The following is a 16,279-nucleotide window of genomic DNA, read 5'->3' on the forward strand; positions in this document are numbered from 1 at the left end:
GTGTCATTTTTTCTCTTGTGACCCTTGTCACTGGAAGTCAGAATCATTTGCCAGAACTTCCCTGGCCTTCCTGCTTCCCATCGCTCCCAGTTCACCTGCGCAATGATGCCTGCTTTGCCTTGTGATGTTGTGTTGTTTTGTGTTGTGTTGTTACTAACCCCAGTACTCTTCCTACCACCATCCTAACTGCTGTATATGCCCAACATTCTATCAACACCGTTCATTTGTTTTCTCATTTATTCTTCCTATCACTTCTCTCAGAAATGATGATAACTATGATGATTCCATTTTGCGTCTACTTATATGAGACTCAAAAAAACTAAGGAATTTCTCGTAAGCCACACAAACGGTAAATAGTAGAGCCAGGATTTACTTTTTTAAGGTTTATTTTATTTTTTTAAATAAGTCTGATATACAGAGAGGAGGAGAGACAGGAAGATCTTCCATCTGATGATTCACTCCCCAAGTGACCACAACGGCCAGAGCTGCGCCCATCTGAAGCCAGGAGCCAGGAACTTCCTCCAGGTCTCCCATGCAGATGTAGGATCCCAAGTCTTTGGGCCATCTGCGGGCCATCCTTGACTGTTTTTCCAGGGCATAAACAGGGAGCTGGATGGGAAGTGGAGCTGCCGGGATTAGAACCAGCACCCGTATGGGATCCTGGTGCATTCAAGGTGAGGACTTTAGCTGCTAGGCCAAAGCACCAGGTCCAAAGTTAGTGAAATTTGAATCGTGTCTGTTAATAAGGGATTCTGGTCTGGTGAGGACTAGAAAATTCAAGTTACAAAAGGAATTTTTTTGGCAGTGAGGAAATATTCCTATGTTTAACAAATATTTATTGAATATATAGTCCTTGTAAGTCAAGGATGGCCCAAAGCCTTGGGACCCAAGCACTTGGACAATCTTCTGCTACATTCCCAGGTGCATTTGCAGGAAGCCAGATAAGAAACAGAATAGCTGGGGCCAGTGCAGTTGCTCAGTAGGCGAATCCTCAGTCTTGCAGCACCAGCATCCTGTATGGAGGGATTGTTTGTGTCCTAGTGGCTCTACTTCCAATCCAGCCCCTGCTTGTGGTCTGGAAAAGCCCCAGGTAATAGCTTAAGTCCTTAGGCCCTTGTCCCCCAAGTGAGCGAGCTGGAGGAAGATCCTGGCTCCTGACTTTGTATCAGCTCAGTTCCAACTGATGAGGCTATTTGGGTAGTGAATCAGCAGATGGAGGATCCTATGTTTTTCTCTCCATAAATATCCCTTTCAAATGTAAAAAAAAAAAAATCTTAGAAAGAAAGCAAGACAGAGAGAGAGAAGAAAATAAAAAGAAAAGAAAAGAGAAAGTAGAACCGAGATTTGTACCCTCACTCATGGGGTGTGTCACGGAAGGTGGCTCAGGCCGTTGTGTCTAGAGCTGTCTCTGGAACCAGAATTTAAACCAAGTTCATGTGACTCTTCACTGTTCTGTATGTTGTGATTCATTTTCTTTGTGTCTTCACTGGCTCCAAATTAGCTCCGAATTTTAAATGTGTTTCTACCGCCTCAGGATAGTGATCAATGTGTTCCAATTCAAATGGCATGCATCAGTCATATCATTTAATCAGCTCCTTTCGGGTATAGGAGTAAGTTGTACACAGTTGTTCATGTACTATTTTTAACCTACAATCCTCTCTTTTTTTTTTGTTCATTCTTTTCTTGCCCTTCCGTTCCCTCCCCTCCCCTTCCTCCTTTCCCTCTTGTCTCTCCCTTCCTTCCTTCCCTCCCTCCCTTCTCTCTCCTCCCTTCCCTTGTTCTCCCTTCCCTCCCCTTCTGCTTCTTTCCTTTTGTTCTTGTCGTTTGGTTTTATTTTCCTCCCATCTATATCCTGTTAACTATTTACTAAGTCTGATCCATTCTCTGTGAATTCTTTATCTGCAGCCTCTGCTGTCATTGGTCCATTCCTTTCTGAACTTTAGCACTTACAATTTTTTATCTATAGTGATTCATCTTTCACTTATTCAGCTGATTCCTCAGAAATCTAACTAGATGATAAGCTGCTTGAGGTCAAAGATGTATTTATATGCTATTACATGAACCAAGCTTGGCTAGGAGAGGAATGAAGATAGCATCACTGATTGAGAAAAGCCTGATAGAACAAAATTGATATGGACACCCGAAATAGAGGAGTTAAGGTCAGAAAGCTGTAACACCAATTTTTTTACTTAAAGTTGAGGGAGGTTGCAGCCTTGAGAGGCATTCCAATACCAGGTGACTTGGTGTAGCCATTCAGATTCAAGTGTCTTTGCTAGGGAATAATGTGTGTACATTATTGTGTGTACATTATGTCTGCCCAAATGTGTGTACATCTTCAAAGGGAAATGAAATGAAAATGGGAAACTGGTCCAGTGAGTGAACTGGCAAGGTCAGAGCAGGAAGCTGCCATTCAAATTTTCTCCTTGGTCAACAGTAGCTCTTGAGGAGAAGAGAACAGAGAATATTGGAATGTCGGCATTTTGGAAGAATTTGAAATTGCTCGACATTTTCTTAAATCAAATCCCTTGTTTTCTCAGAATAAGAATAGATAGAAGTAGTCATGGAGACCTGGGACCAGTTTTTCATTAGTCTTGCTCTGTTTTCTAAGTATTTCAGCCTCAGTCTCAGAAATTCCAGGTAGGCAAAACATGTTTTTTGGTTGCTTGCTGGGAATTGTTTACCCACATTTCACACCAATCAGGGATTACAGGGCATTTGACAGTGGGCACAATGAACTGTGTTAAGCTTACAAACTTTTTTTTGCCATTCTCTGATTTCGTTGCTTGGGTATTCAGAGAGGTCTGGAGTGCCTTCATGAAGAACATTTGAGCAGACTAGATAGTGCCAGAAACAACATAGATAAAGAATTCTGCACAGCTTATTTTATTAAGACCTCAGAGCTGAAAGAACAGAAGCTGGAGTGCAGAGTCCAAAGCTGTTTCCCTTGGGATTCTGTTGGTTCCTTGCAGCCAGAGGTGACCAAGCATGGCACCTGACACTCTGAGGTGTCTGCCTTGTTGATTCCCTCTGAGGCTGTGATGGCCAGTCACTTCCCAGGCCCCTCTCTTTGTAGATGACTGAGTTCAGTTCACATGGTGTTCTGCCCAAATGTGTGTACATGAACATGGCTGCATGGAAATTCTCCTGTTTTGTAAGGACGCTATTTACATTTTATTAGGATCCAGTCTATCCACATTCCGCAGTGCCTCTATTTCCAAATAAACCAAAGCTGGGGTGCTCTGGATTAAGACAAACAATTCCATCCATGATGGGGAGGGGAAAGTGGAGCTTGCTTTTAACCAAATCTTCCCCCTGGGCTACTTCTGTGGGACCAAAGAGAGGAGTAAAGGATGGATGGGAAGATAACAAAATGGGTTTGGGGATAGTGGAGATAGAGTGTGAAGACAGGTAAAACTCTAGGCAGCAGATGAAAAAGAACAATGCTGGAAAACCCAAGGCGATAAAATCAAGGAGAGTATTTCAAAGCCCATCAATTCATGTTCCTTCTGATCTTCCTTCTTTCCTAGTTTCTTATCTATCTACAGATCATTTATTCACTGAATATTTGCCTAATGCCTACCATATGATAGGCACTTTACTTATGTGTTATTGTTTAATCTTTGCAACAACAATTCTGTTTGGTCAGCTATTTTATAAGTAAGGCATTTGTGAGTTAGAATAGCAAGTCCTACCTGTAGTCAATGACAAAGTCAGAATTCAGCTCCTGTTTGACTCTGACGCTTGCATACTTTCTGCTTACCAAGAGAGAAGAGTAGAAGGGGAACATTTTGAATGAACCACCAGCACTGTATTAGGCCATAGCTAGAGCAATTTATTGCTTTAAGGAAAATCCTACTAAGATAAGGATTCAGGAAATGATGCTCCTTGTTTAGTATTTCTTGTGAAATTTCTGATAAGGAAAACTATGAGGGTACTGTTTCTCAAAAATTTCCTATAACGGAATCTGTGGAAACAGGAATTCTCATTATGAACTCCATGAAAACTGACATAGAAAATATAAATGTATAAATATATGGTTTGTGTTAGGTTAGGTATTACATGCCAGCTAGCAAACACCATTTCTAGTCAATAGTTATAGAGAGGAATGAAGTAGCTAATACTCCAATGAAGCCAAACAGCATAAATTTGATAGTGCTGAAGCAAAGAGAGGGTCCTCCAGACCTTCAAGATGTATGACACCCTTGGTGGGAGTCTGAAGAACAGCCACTGAGCGCTGTTCACCTATGCTGTGCTCATGATACGCTCTATGCCCATCAGTTTAGGATGTGAGTAGACCCCATTAGACAATGTGTCTAGGGGCAGACATTTTGGCATAGTGGTGGTTAAGATGCTGCTTGGAATGCTCACATTCCATGTCAGAGTGCTAAGGTTTGAGTCCCAGCTCCTCTCTTGATTCCAACTGCCTGATAACATGCAGCATGGGAAGCAACTAGTCTTGGCTCTGGTAGTTAGATCTCTCTGTCCACCTGAGAAGCCCGGATTGAGTTCTCAGCTCCTGGCTTTGTGTACTGGCCTGGTCCCAGCTATTGACAGCATTTGGGGAGTGAACCGATGATGGGAGCTCTCTGTCTCCCAAATAAATAAATAATTTTTAAAATAAACCTGTTTTTTAAAACAGTGAGTATTTTTAAAAAATAAATAATGGCTAGTTAGTTAAAAGTATAATCCAGGTCAGAGGTCGGCAACTGAAGATCAAATTTGAGCCATTGTTTTATGTAGTCTGAAAGCTAAAAATCATAATTTTTACATTTTTAGATATTGAAAAAGGGAATATTTTGTAACACATGAAATTAGGTAAAACTCAAATTTCAGTGCCCATAAAGAGTTTGAATGGAACACAGCCATTATTATTTTTGCTGAAGCATTGTCTTTGAATCCCCTTGTGCTGAAGGCACATGACTGAGTTGATGTGACAAACACTGAGTGGCCTACACGTATTTCCCTTCTGGCTCTGTACAGAAAAAATTGGTAACCCCTACTATTGGTGACATATTGGAATCTTTCCCTAGCTTCGAAATCTGGTTTTGTTTGTGGTACTGGGAATTATTTAGGTCTACAAACCCTATTAAACAGATACTATCACTGTAGGAGTTGTGAAAGGAAATGTAGGCCACTGAGATTTAAGCTCTCCAGTTAGTGAGACTAAATATGAACAATCCTGCCTCTCAGACACACACACACTGGTGCATATGTGCAAGTGAAGCACAGAATCACAGAGTGGTAAAACTGGGCAAATAGGGGAGAAAGACCATAGAAATGGATGAGCACAGATTTGCTTTAGGAATGCAAATCAAGTCACCAGAATGAAAATGACTCAAAAATGGAGAGTTGAGTTTGAAAGGCAGGGGGGAAAATTGGATATTCAAGAATGTCATCAATGCTGTGGATAGGAAGTGAGGTGGAAGACAGAGAATATACCTGTAACCAGCTAAAAGTCTATGTATTTCCTTCTAGATTCATTATGGCTGAGCTACTGCAGACTGAGAAGGCTTATGTGAGGGACTTGCACGAGTGCTTGGAGGTAAGTCCCACAGTAATCAGTTCACAGCTGTATTTCAAAAAAATGACTTCCTTGCCAGAGCTCACCACTCTTGTTCTCCAAGAGAGTAATGAATGAAAAAACCAACCCGAGGAAATCTTTCTCCCAGGGTGAACAGTAATTGCATGAGAGCTTGGAGCAGTTTTGAAAAGAAAGTTGAAATTCTTAGTGTGCAACTACTTCAATTCAAAATAAAAACCAGTGAACTCATATTGGGACTGAAAATGTGCATGCTGTCCCCTTCCACATTCAGACACACACTCAAGCCCACACACCTTTAGTCAATAATGAGAAGATTGTGGATAGAGTTTGTGATCTTGCTAAAGCTTGGGGTGGGACATTGTGGTTTGATTTCCTTCAGTTCTGCTTGCTTAACATCTCTTGGTGTGTGCTCCGGAAGCATTCCTACTCAGAGCATCGCTCCACCAGCGTTGTGAGGCTGCTTGTGCTGTGTGTATCTCATGTGGCAATGCTTGCCAGTGATAACACTGTTACTGTCTTACAGACCTACCTGTGGGAAATGACCAGTGGTGTGGAGGAGATCCCCCCTGGGATCCTCAATAAAGAGCACATCATCTTTGGAAACATCCAGGAGATCTACGATTTTCATAACAAGTAGGTTGGTGGAAGGTTTGAGGGCCATGAATCCCAGACGGCGGGCTTCTGAATAGGAGGATCCAAGCTACTTGACATACAACACTGACCTAGCTAAGACTATGTGGTCAGTTTTCTGAAACTGTTTCTCACTGTTGTCCAAACTTCCTAATGAGGAAAGAAGTTGAGTATTCTGAATGTCTCTCTCCAGGTTACTCAGGGACCAAACCTGCAGCATTCTCATCTACCCAACCAGAAGAGTTACCAGAGAACAGATGGAGCTCCCCTCAGTAAAACCTGGGGGAAATCCAGACTTCCCAATTCAGCTGAGACTAATCTTTCCATATGGATAGGTTTTGGAATTTCCAATTCCTTTGAAGTTTTTTTTCTCCATCTAAAAAAATCCTTCATCAACTATTCTAGTATCCTGACCCTCAACTAAGTAACAACAATAATTAAAATAAGTGAATAATTAGAGTCCTTAATAAAATAAATCTCTTTACAGCATTTAGGGGAGAATATGATTATCACTATGTTTTGTGGAAATAAGTAGAATTATGGAGCCCCAAAATCTTTTGTTTTTTAATTTTTGTTTTGAACTTTTGAATTTTATGATACAGTTTTATAGAGAATGGGATTTCCCCACCACCACCACCAAAATCCCACTCCCCAACTGATTTTTCCCATGTTGCTACAATAATATAGTCCTTCATAAGAAGTGATGATTCCATCGGTCTGTTGTTTAGGTGTGCCCCAACATTGCTGGTACAGACAATGTCTGACAATCCAGAATCCCATTGTCTACACATTTCCAACAGTTTCAATTGGGAGTCCATCTTTTATTTGAAAGCAGGGATGCATATTGCATTGTATTCCACATCTGGATATGGTAGTCTCTATTACTCCATCACTATACATTCCCTTAAATGAGAAGCCATGAAATAAAGTCAACAATCTATATGAATTAGGACAACAACAACAGCAAAACTACAACACCATGGAGTCAAAAAAAATGCGCCACTGAATAACTAACACATGAGCCCCAAAATCTTTTAACTGTATTACAGCATTTTTCCTGACTTACAACTTAATTTAGGAGTCTTTTATTGCATTGTACAAAACACATTCCGTGATTAATAGAGTCAGTAAGAACATTCATGTAGTTTGTTATGTATACAACCAATGAGAATACTCCTGTTACCAGCATGCAAAGAGAGGGAATCTCAAGACAGAAGGAAGAACACTGCACAAAGTCCCTGAGCTCTGTGGGGTCCCTGCTTGCAGAAAAATAGCCAGCTGGACTAACCGCAGCTCTTTTTCTGGTGGGAACACTGGACACACAACAGCCAGCTCTAAGAAGTCCTGAGAAAGCCGTGAGCAGTGGGGTCCAATATCGTGCCCAATAAAACCACAGTACTGCAGTATCGTGTACTTGACATTAGTGGTAACTTTTGCTCATTAGGATATTCTGCATTAAAAGTAAGGAACTCTTGGGGCAGATGGTAAAGATGTCAGTTGAAATGCATGCATCCTACATTGAAAAACCTGGATTCAATCCCTGGCTGCAGCTCCCAAATCTATGTTCCAACTTATGCAGACTCTGGGAGGAAGCAGGGGATGGCTGAGATAGCTGGGTCACTTCCACACACGTAAATTGAGTCCCCTGGGACCCTGGCTTCAGATTGGCCCAAATCCCTGCTGATGTGGTCATTGAGAGAATAGCTAAAAGACAGAAGCTCACTCTCTCCCTGTCTCTATGCCTCTCAGTTAAATAGAAATCAAAGAAGTCTATAATGTACTGAAAATCTATTGACCAAAAATACTCATACTTTAAATTAGCCACAATTTAAGGGGACAGCCAAGAAAATAAAGCTTTGTTTTAATTACTTGTAGTATCTGAGAGCTGAAATTTGCTGCGATTATTTTTTTTAAATATTTATTTATTTTTATTGGAAAGTCAGACATACAGAATGGAGGAGAGACAGAGAGGAAGATCTTCAGGCCGTTGATTCACTCCCGAAGTGGGCACAACAGCCAGAGCTGAGCCAATCCTAAGCCAGGAGCCTAGAGCCTGTTTTGGGTCTCCCATGTATGCACAGGGTCCCAAGGCTTTGGGCTGTCCTTGATTGCCCTCCCAGGCCACAAGCAGGGAGCTGGAAGCAGGTCTACCAGGATATCAACCAGTGCTCCTATGGGATCCCAACATGTGCAAGGTGATACTGTACTCTTAATATGAAAATCTTAGGCAAGTAGCTGATGCTATGGTGCATGAGGTTAAGCTGCTGTCTGCAGTGCCAGTATCTCATATGGACTCCAGTTTGAATCCCAACTGCTCCACTTCCAGACAGGCTCCTTACTAATGTGCCTGGGGAAACAGCAAAAGATGTCCCAAGATCTTGGGCTCCTGCACCCAGATAGGAGAGTTGGATGAGGCTCTTGGCCTCATTTCAGCCTGGCCCAGCCCCAGTTGTTGTGGCCATTTGAGGAGTGACCCGGCAAGTATAAGATCTTCCTTTCTTGTGCTCTCTCTCTCACACACTCTCCCACCCCTTTATCTTTCAAATAAATACAAATAAATCTTTAAAAAAAAGAAAAGAAAATTTCTAGCAAATAAAAGAAAAGGCCAGTTGGTTTAACTTGGAAAATACTGGAACTGTACTTTCTGTAAGGGACCATGTCTTTCACTGTGTCACTCAGTGCTTAGCATATAGTGAACTTCCAATGAATATTTATTGAATGGTTGGCTAGAAGGATGGAGAGATAGGTGGACAATCTAAAAATAAAATGACAATTTGCAGAGTTATCACTAATGCCAAAGTTATAGTTCAATCTTTTGTTTGTAGCAGTCCCAAGGCAAGGAAAACTGCCAGGCATTATTATTTCCTTCATCACTATCAGAACCTTCTAGACCAGCAAAGCAATTGAATTTCTGGATGAAAGAGTTTCTTGGCTGTTTTTTAATGAGACCCTACAGTTGTCCGAATGCCTATTTATTCTTCAAAAATACTTCTCTAAGTGGTCACTTTTGAGCCTAAAAATATCAAAAAGATCTTTAGGGGGAAAATTTTTTTTAAAAGCAAAGTGACAGAGAGACAAATCTTCCACCTGCTTATTCATTCCCCAAAATGGCCACAACAGCCAGATTGTAAAGCTAGGAGCCAGTAACTCCCTCCAGGTCTTCCATGTAGGTTGCAGTGGCTCAGGAACTTGGGCTGCCCTCTGCTGCTGTCCCAGTGTTATTAGCAGGGAGCTGGATCAGAAGTAAAGCAGATGGACTCTAAGCCTCGCAGGCTGTGCCAGTGTTTACTCCCTAAGGATTTTTTAGCCCTAGTTGTCAAGTGTTTAAAGAGTTTCAATTAAGTACTACTTAGCAGAGTAACATACTTCTCTCATTTCTAGTGCATAGCTCAGGTTATCTGACCATACTCAAGAGAAGAGGTGCTAGAGAAGGAGGCATTGGAAGACTGAAAGATGGGAATGGGAAGGTATAGGATTAAATTGGCACTACCTAGATAGCCTAATCAGTTTAGTCCCTAGGAAACTAGTATCTACACCAAAAACTTTATGGTGGGTATGTTACAGATCTCAGCTAGTTAGTATTATCTGTCTAAATTATGCCATTTTGAAAAATGGCTAAAATGGCCTCTAAGATTAAGTGTGTGATTTTTGTCTTTATAAATATTGAATAGAGGGGCAAATGTTTAGCCTAACAAGATACCTGTGGCCCATATCAGAGTACCTGGGCTTAGTATATTGTTCCAGTTCTTCATTCCAGCTTTCTGCTAATGCAGTAGTAGCTCAAAGTTGAGTGCTGACCAGCACAGCACCTGCTGTTGCAGGTGTTAAGGGGTGTAAACCAGCAAGTGGCAGCTCTATCTTGCTCTGTTCTGTGCCTTTCAAATAAATAGCATTTTTTAAAAGAAAGCAAGCATAAATACTGAATGGTATCATTTCCAAGCAACTAACAATGTATAAGAAACAATTTAGCATATAGAGTTTCATAATCGTGAACAGCAAGTTCTCTGTAAATTGAATGTTGAAGTGGAATAATCCTTAGTTTTGCCCTCCACTCTCCCCATTTTATGCTACATCTCTTTTCTACAGACCTAAATATAATGACCAGGAAATTTATTTATCCTCAGAAGACCTAGACCCACTTCTGCTATATTTTGCTGAGTGTTCCTGGAACACTCAGACAGGAGTATATTCCATAAAGAGATTTCCCAAATGCTAGTGGTTTTGTAGATGCAATCCTCTCATTTTGCCCAACCTACCATTTTAAGTCAAGAAAATCCTTCACTTTGCTTTTGTTACTAGAGATGCACCCTGGTAAGTGTATGTTTTTGTTTAAAATGCCAACCACTTTCATTTGCATTTCAATTACTTCCTTTTTGCTTTTTGGAAGGTGTGATCCTCTGGCAGTCTGAGTGATAAGATTTTCATAAAGCCTGTGGTGTCAGGATTCAGACAGACCGCCTAACCATCCACTTCAACCCTCCATGCCTCACCGGGGCTGGGGCCACGCCTCTGGTCACCTAACCATCCACTTCAACCCTCCATGCCTCACTGGGGCTGGGGCCACGCCTCTGGTCACCTAACCATCCTCTTCAACCCTCCATGCCTCACCGGGGCTGGGGCCACGCCTCTGGTCACCTAACCATCCTCTTCAACCCTCCATGCCTCACCGGGGCTGGGGCCACGCCTCTGCTCACCTAACCATCCTCTTCAACCCTCCATGCCTCACCGGGGCTGGGGCCACGCCTCTGGTCACCTAACCATCCTCTTCAACCCTCCATGCCTCACCGGGGCTGGGGCCAACCCTCTTTGGTTGCAGGGCCAGTTGATTATCCTTTTCTGGGAACTCTATCCTTGCTTCATTTGTCTACCAAGTTGTTGATTATTTTAGCAGTTTCTGGGAGCTCTTTACATTTGAGAGGAATTCACTGTTTATTATAAGAGGTAGAGATATTTGTTTTCAGCTTTTTAACATTGCTTGTGGTGTTATTTTTTAAAAAAACTGTTATAAAGCATACTTCAAGCTACAAATAAAATAAAATACCATTATCTCCATTTATAGGCTAAGAGACTGAAACCTTGTGCAGGCTGTTTCTCTCTCTCTCTCTCTCTCTCTCTCTCACACACACACACACACACACACTTCCTTAAAGAACTAGATTCAGGGACTTGTTCTGTGTTCTCTTCCTTTTCCTCACTCCATACATTCCTGACTGTATCCCCCATATGCTCCTGGTTTGATTCATAACTAGCCAGCTTCCATGTGACTCTCCAAATTTGAAACACATTTCCATTTCTTCCGTACTGATATCATTCAGGTCACATATGCCTGCAATTGTTACCTGAAGTCAGTCTGTTTCCAACAAGAATTAAAAAGGTAAGTTAGGGTCCAACAACCAAGACTGGACTGCCATCCCTCCAGACCTAGCTGGAAGCTGTCGGGTTTGGCTTTGACCACTATCTATTTCATACCCAGCATGGTGTTCCCCATCAAAGGCTGGGGGAAAAGGGCCAACCCTATGTGAGTCTGAATAGGAACTTGGGCCAGACCAAGGACATCAAGGAGCAGTGGAGGCGGGCAGCAGGGACAAAGGCATAATGGGGGAGTGGAAGATACTCCTGTGAGTGAGCTAGACTGCTTTCTGCCATCTTACTTTAGTCATACCTGAGCTAGCTTGGAGAGGAAAGTGGTGTCCAGTGAGTTTTGAGGATGAAGCCCCAGTGCTGGATGTGGAGGCAATGCCAAGGAATGCAGCTGGAATAATAGGGAAGACCTGATGGACAGCGGACATTGGAGATGGAATTGAAATGACAAATGGAATTTTTACAGGAAGAGATGGCTTATTTGGTGGTAGAAAAACATTAGACGGGAGGCTCTCCACAAGAAGGAAGGCTTGTGAAATCTAGCAGGGAGACCGAGAGAGGCAGTGGGAAGAGGTTGACTACCTCAGCTGAGGGGCAAGTCAAGATTCTGCTCTTGTTAGAATGTGCCTTGTCCCATCTGTGGCTGTGAAATTGTGGAGAGAAGAGAGGCAGATCAGACTTGGGGCGAGGGTAAGGGTTGCAAGGGGACGGATGAGAGACAGAGTGGGAGAGGGAGTAAAAGACAGAGCTAGATCATAAGGGAACAAGAATAGTAAAATGGGTGGATAATACAGGGAAAAGGCAAGAAGAAAGGAAAGAAGGAAGGGAGGGGGACAATGATAAACACACAGATAGGTAAATAGAGTTTCAGAAAGAAAGATGGCCAAAGACTGGATCTTCCGATTATAGCTAGCAGGATGAGCAAAGCGGTGCTTTTCGAACACTTTTTATTACTGATAGAAGAAAAAGATTGCAATTATGTTTGGATATATGCATGCTTATATATTATGTGTAATAGAAAAGCTATATTTTTAAATGCAGCATCCTCACTATGTGTGATGCATGGTGATATTTATTCCTTCTCTTCCTTTTCGATGCTGGTTGCCACCTCTAAATTAATTTTACAAGCCCTTGAATCACCGCGACTTGATCCACAGCTCCTGGCGATGTATTGGCTCCCCCGTGTGGTAAGAGAAAGCATGTGCTTCTGACTGCCCTCAGGAGGAGGTTAAAAGGGGGCTGCTTCTCCCTGTCTCTCCTGCCCCCTCCCAACACCACTCACACATACACACAGTTGCTTAAAATGTGCATCTTGTGTGTTTTCAGGGCTTCTTCCCCACTCCACAAGCCTTTGATATTTCATTCAATTTATAGGAAATCAGACTTGTTAAGCATAGAAGCCTGTAAGAAATCTTTAAAGATAATTCAGTTCTGCTCTCTTGTTTTATAGAAACTGTTCTGGCCAACACACACACACACACACACACACACACACACACACAAAGTGATTTAAAGAATCCATCCAGTGTCTTTTTTAAAAAAATATTCAAATGATGAAGAAGAACAAGCTGGTTGTGCTTTTCCTTGGGTCCCACCCTCATGGCTACTTACACACCATACATTGCCCATCACAGGGGCCTCCTACCAATATAGCTGTGCCTCTGTTGTTGTTATTGCTTATTGCATTCATAGAGAGCTGTTAACATTGAGGCCGATGATGGATATTATGGACTCCACAAAGCAAAGCAAATGCTTGATGCTTGATTCGGATATGTCAAAGTCAGGTGAATTTTAGTTGTGTACACCAGCTTCTTAGCATCCATGCCTAGTTGCTAAACAGCAGATCGTACATTTAAAAACGTTAAACTTGCAATTATTGTGTTTTATCTTAAGTTGAAACTTGACATGTAACTGTTAAAGTAAGTCTCATTCTTCTGATAAACTAAGGAGAGATTGACAAAACATGTAACAGGTGGCAGTGCAGCAAAGTATATTTTGCTGCGTTTAGTTGAGGGCTGAGAATGGGGAGTATGGTCAATAGGAGTCCATCCTGGGTATACCTCTCCGCTTCTCTCTAATCCAGACTAGCATTTTGCTGTGAAATGAAGGGACTGAATCAAGTGGCTTCCATGGCTTAGCCCAGCTGATTAAACTGTACTGGAATTGTTCCGTGGGTAATCCAGCACTTTCTCTTAGATGCAAGGGACTTTCATTAGCTTAGTTTCTGTTTCAATGTGCTAACTAGCTGCATATAACTAGTATATAGAGTCTCTATAGCATCATATTTCCTAAGGTCTGAATCTGTTCATTAATGAAATCTTTCAAAATAATCGTTAGCTCCCTTGTATGAAAGCAATACCCAAACCCTGATTTGGCCAAGAGGCAAGGTTTTAGACTTCCTGAAAGTAAGTGATCCTGATACCTTTCTCCCCACCCTGCATCTCACCTTCAGTTTGTTATGGGTGCTCCTCATTGCGTCTCTTAGCCCTTTTCTCGGCCTCCATCCTCTCCCTTCCCACCACTTGTGACATTCCAACTTGCTCACCCTAGATCATCAAATGGGAGGTCCCATTTAGGTACAAATATACGCAGGATGTTAGAATTGCCTTTTGGAAGATTGTGAACCTCCCTGGAAGCAGCAAGACCACAGGCCAAATTTACCTTTGGAGAGAATAGCAACATGACTTAGAGTATGCATGGAATGTGCTGCTTCCACTATACTCAATGACAAAACTCAGAAAGGCTTCATCAAAAAATGCTTCATTTCCTGAGATGATGTACAAAGCTAGAGGGAAGCGCTTTGCTCATAAAGTTAACTGCATAACATATTGCATCATAGTAACTTAATAGTGAAATGGCATTGCTTAGTTCTTAATGTTTCTTTAAAAGTTGTATTCATCTCTGCATGAACCCCAGACAGTCACATAAACTGCTTGCTTAGCTTATGTTTTCTCCAGTGTATTTATGTGCAGTTATTGAAATGGTGAGAGCTGAGACATCACTGTAGAGCAGCTGAGGTGGAATGTTCTGTTACATGGCAAATGCTGTGAGATACTGTGCTCTAAACTCATCATGCCTTTTTGATGTTTGACAGAATGATATTGATCAGATTTATCTAATCTGTCATCTGCATATAAAATTAAATAGCAAAGTAGAGGTTATTATCACCTTCAACAGTTACGTTCTGATGATAGTAAATATTTCCTTGAAAGCTGTGAATTGATATGCCCAACACACACTAAGCCTTTCTTTTAGTGTTTAGCTCCCCCAACCAAGTTAAATCCCTTAGAGCAAGTGTAGGGTTTGCCAGCCAGGAACATACTGGAATCTAGAGCAGTTGCCCTGAGTTGGCCAGCTAAGGACTGAACTCATTAGAATTACCCAGGAAGCCTTTCTGACAGTGCAGATGCCCAGATCCTAACCACAAGACAAATGTACAACCCGGCGTGGAGAGCACTCAGTTGGGTTTTCCAAGACTATTTCTTGGAACAAGGTCTGATGCTCACCCAGTCGTTGCAGTTACAGAGCAATTTAAGATTTTGGAAATGCTACAGTGAAGAAATCAACTTATCCCAGCATTTCCTGAACTTATACAATAGGTAATATTGGAATTGAATTTTGTATAAATCCAACCAAGATGTTCCCCAGCATTAGTTTAGATGAAGGGACCCTGCTATAGACTTTTTTTCAGTGGAGGCTTGGTGAGGAAAGCCCCTAAGGGGTAAAGGAATGCTGAGAAAATATGAGATATATATATTTACCTAAGAGAAGGTGGGTTTAATCTGAGAAGTATTGAACTAGAACAACTACTGTTTACTACATGCCACTGTATACCAGGCTCTGGATTAGTGTCTGTGTTGATGTATTAATCCTCATAACTGCACAAAGTTGCTTAAAGATGAAGGAAATGAAGCTTTGGGAGACTCCTGGAGGCTCATGTGAAGTGTAGTTTTTCACCCTGGGCTTGATTGTGGGAACCAGGAAGGTAAGATACAGCATGAACAAGGTGGTGAGCGCCCAGTGTTACTGTGAAAAGCTTTGTTGTACAGAAAGGCCTTAGGCTATACATTTAATTCACTTTGTAGTGTTTTCATTTCCTGAGCATTTTACAATAAGCATGTTCCCTTGAGTTTTTGGTAACTACTATCACAAGTCATGTGTTACTCTATTTAAGTTACAGGGATGACTAGAAAATTACCAACACTGTCTTTCTGTGGTGATTATCACTCCTGTAGCTATAAGGCCCACTGCTTGCTGAAAGTTAACAAGTAGTGATCCAGCCAATTGGCAATGCATGGGGTCACAAGTCAAGGAAAGTGGGAAACTCTTTGAATCATCACTTTGCAACCCTTGAAACAGAAATGCAGTTTTATTCCCTTTGTAGAGTCACAACCCAGGCTGTTTTATCGTTACTCTTGGAAACAGGACGGCTTGTACCACATTCCAGCTCAGACGCTGGAGTGGGAATAATACGTGGGTGATGCTGTGCTGACATGGTACAAACTGAGAACCCTTATCTTCAGAGCCTAGGAGGTCCCCAGACTACCCTTTCTCCTCTTCATTTCACTCTAATATCTTTTTTGGCTCTTCCTTCCTTTAAGGCTGTTTTCTTCCACCAGTCCTTGTGCTTGGCATATAGCGTTTACTTGCCCCACTTGCGAGGCCATTTGAGGCCCTCCCTCAGGTGTTGTTCTGTTTCTCCTGGCTCTATGCTGAGTATCCATTTAGTGTCCTTACAGAGATTTA

General features: G+C 41.9%; 1 protein-coding gene across 10 annotated transcripts in view; it reads left to right on the forward strand.

The window, feature by feature from the left end:
• Positions 1-16,279, forward strand: part of KALRN (kalirin RhoGEF kinase) — a 660,588-nt gene that overhangs the window by 434,315 nt on the left and 209,994 nt on the right. For all 10 annotated transcript variants that reach the window (XM_041002788.1, XM_041002790.1, XM_041002785.1 and 7 more), the window contains 2 exons: positions 5,476-5,542; positions 6,066-6,175. In XM_041002788.1, coding sequence (XP_040858722.1) covers positions 5,476-5,542; positions 6,066-6,175 — 177 coding nt within the window. The remainder of the gene's footprint in view (positions 1-5,475; positions 5,543-6,065; positions 6,176-16,279) is intronic.

Source organism: Ochotona curzoniae, unplaced genomic scaffold (assembly GCF_017591425.1).
Source record: "Ochotona curzoniae isolate NIBS_2020 unplaced genomic scaffold, NIBS_Ocur_1.0 scaffold_2587, whole genome shotgun sequence".
Lineage (NCBI taxonomy): Eukaryota > Metazoa > Chordata > Mammalia > Lagomorpha > Ochotonidae > Ochotona > Ochotona curzoniae.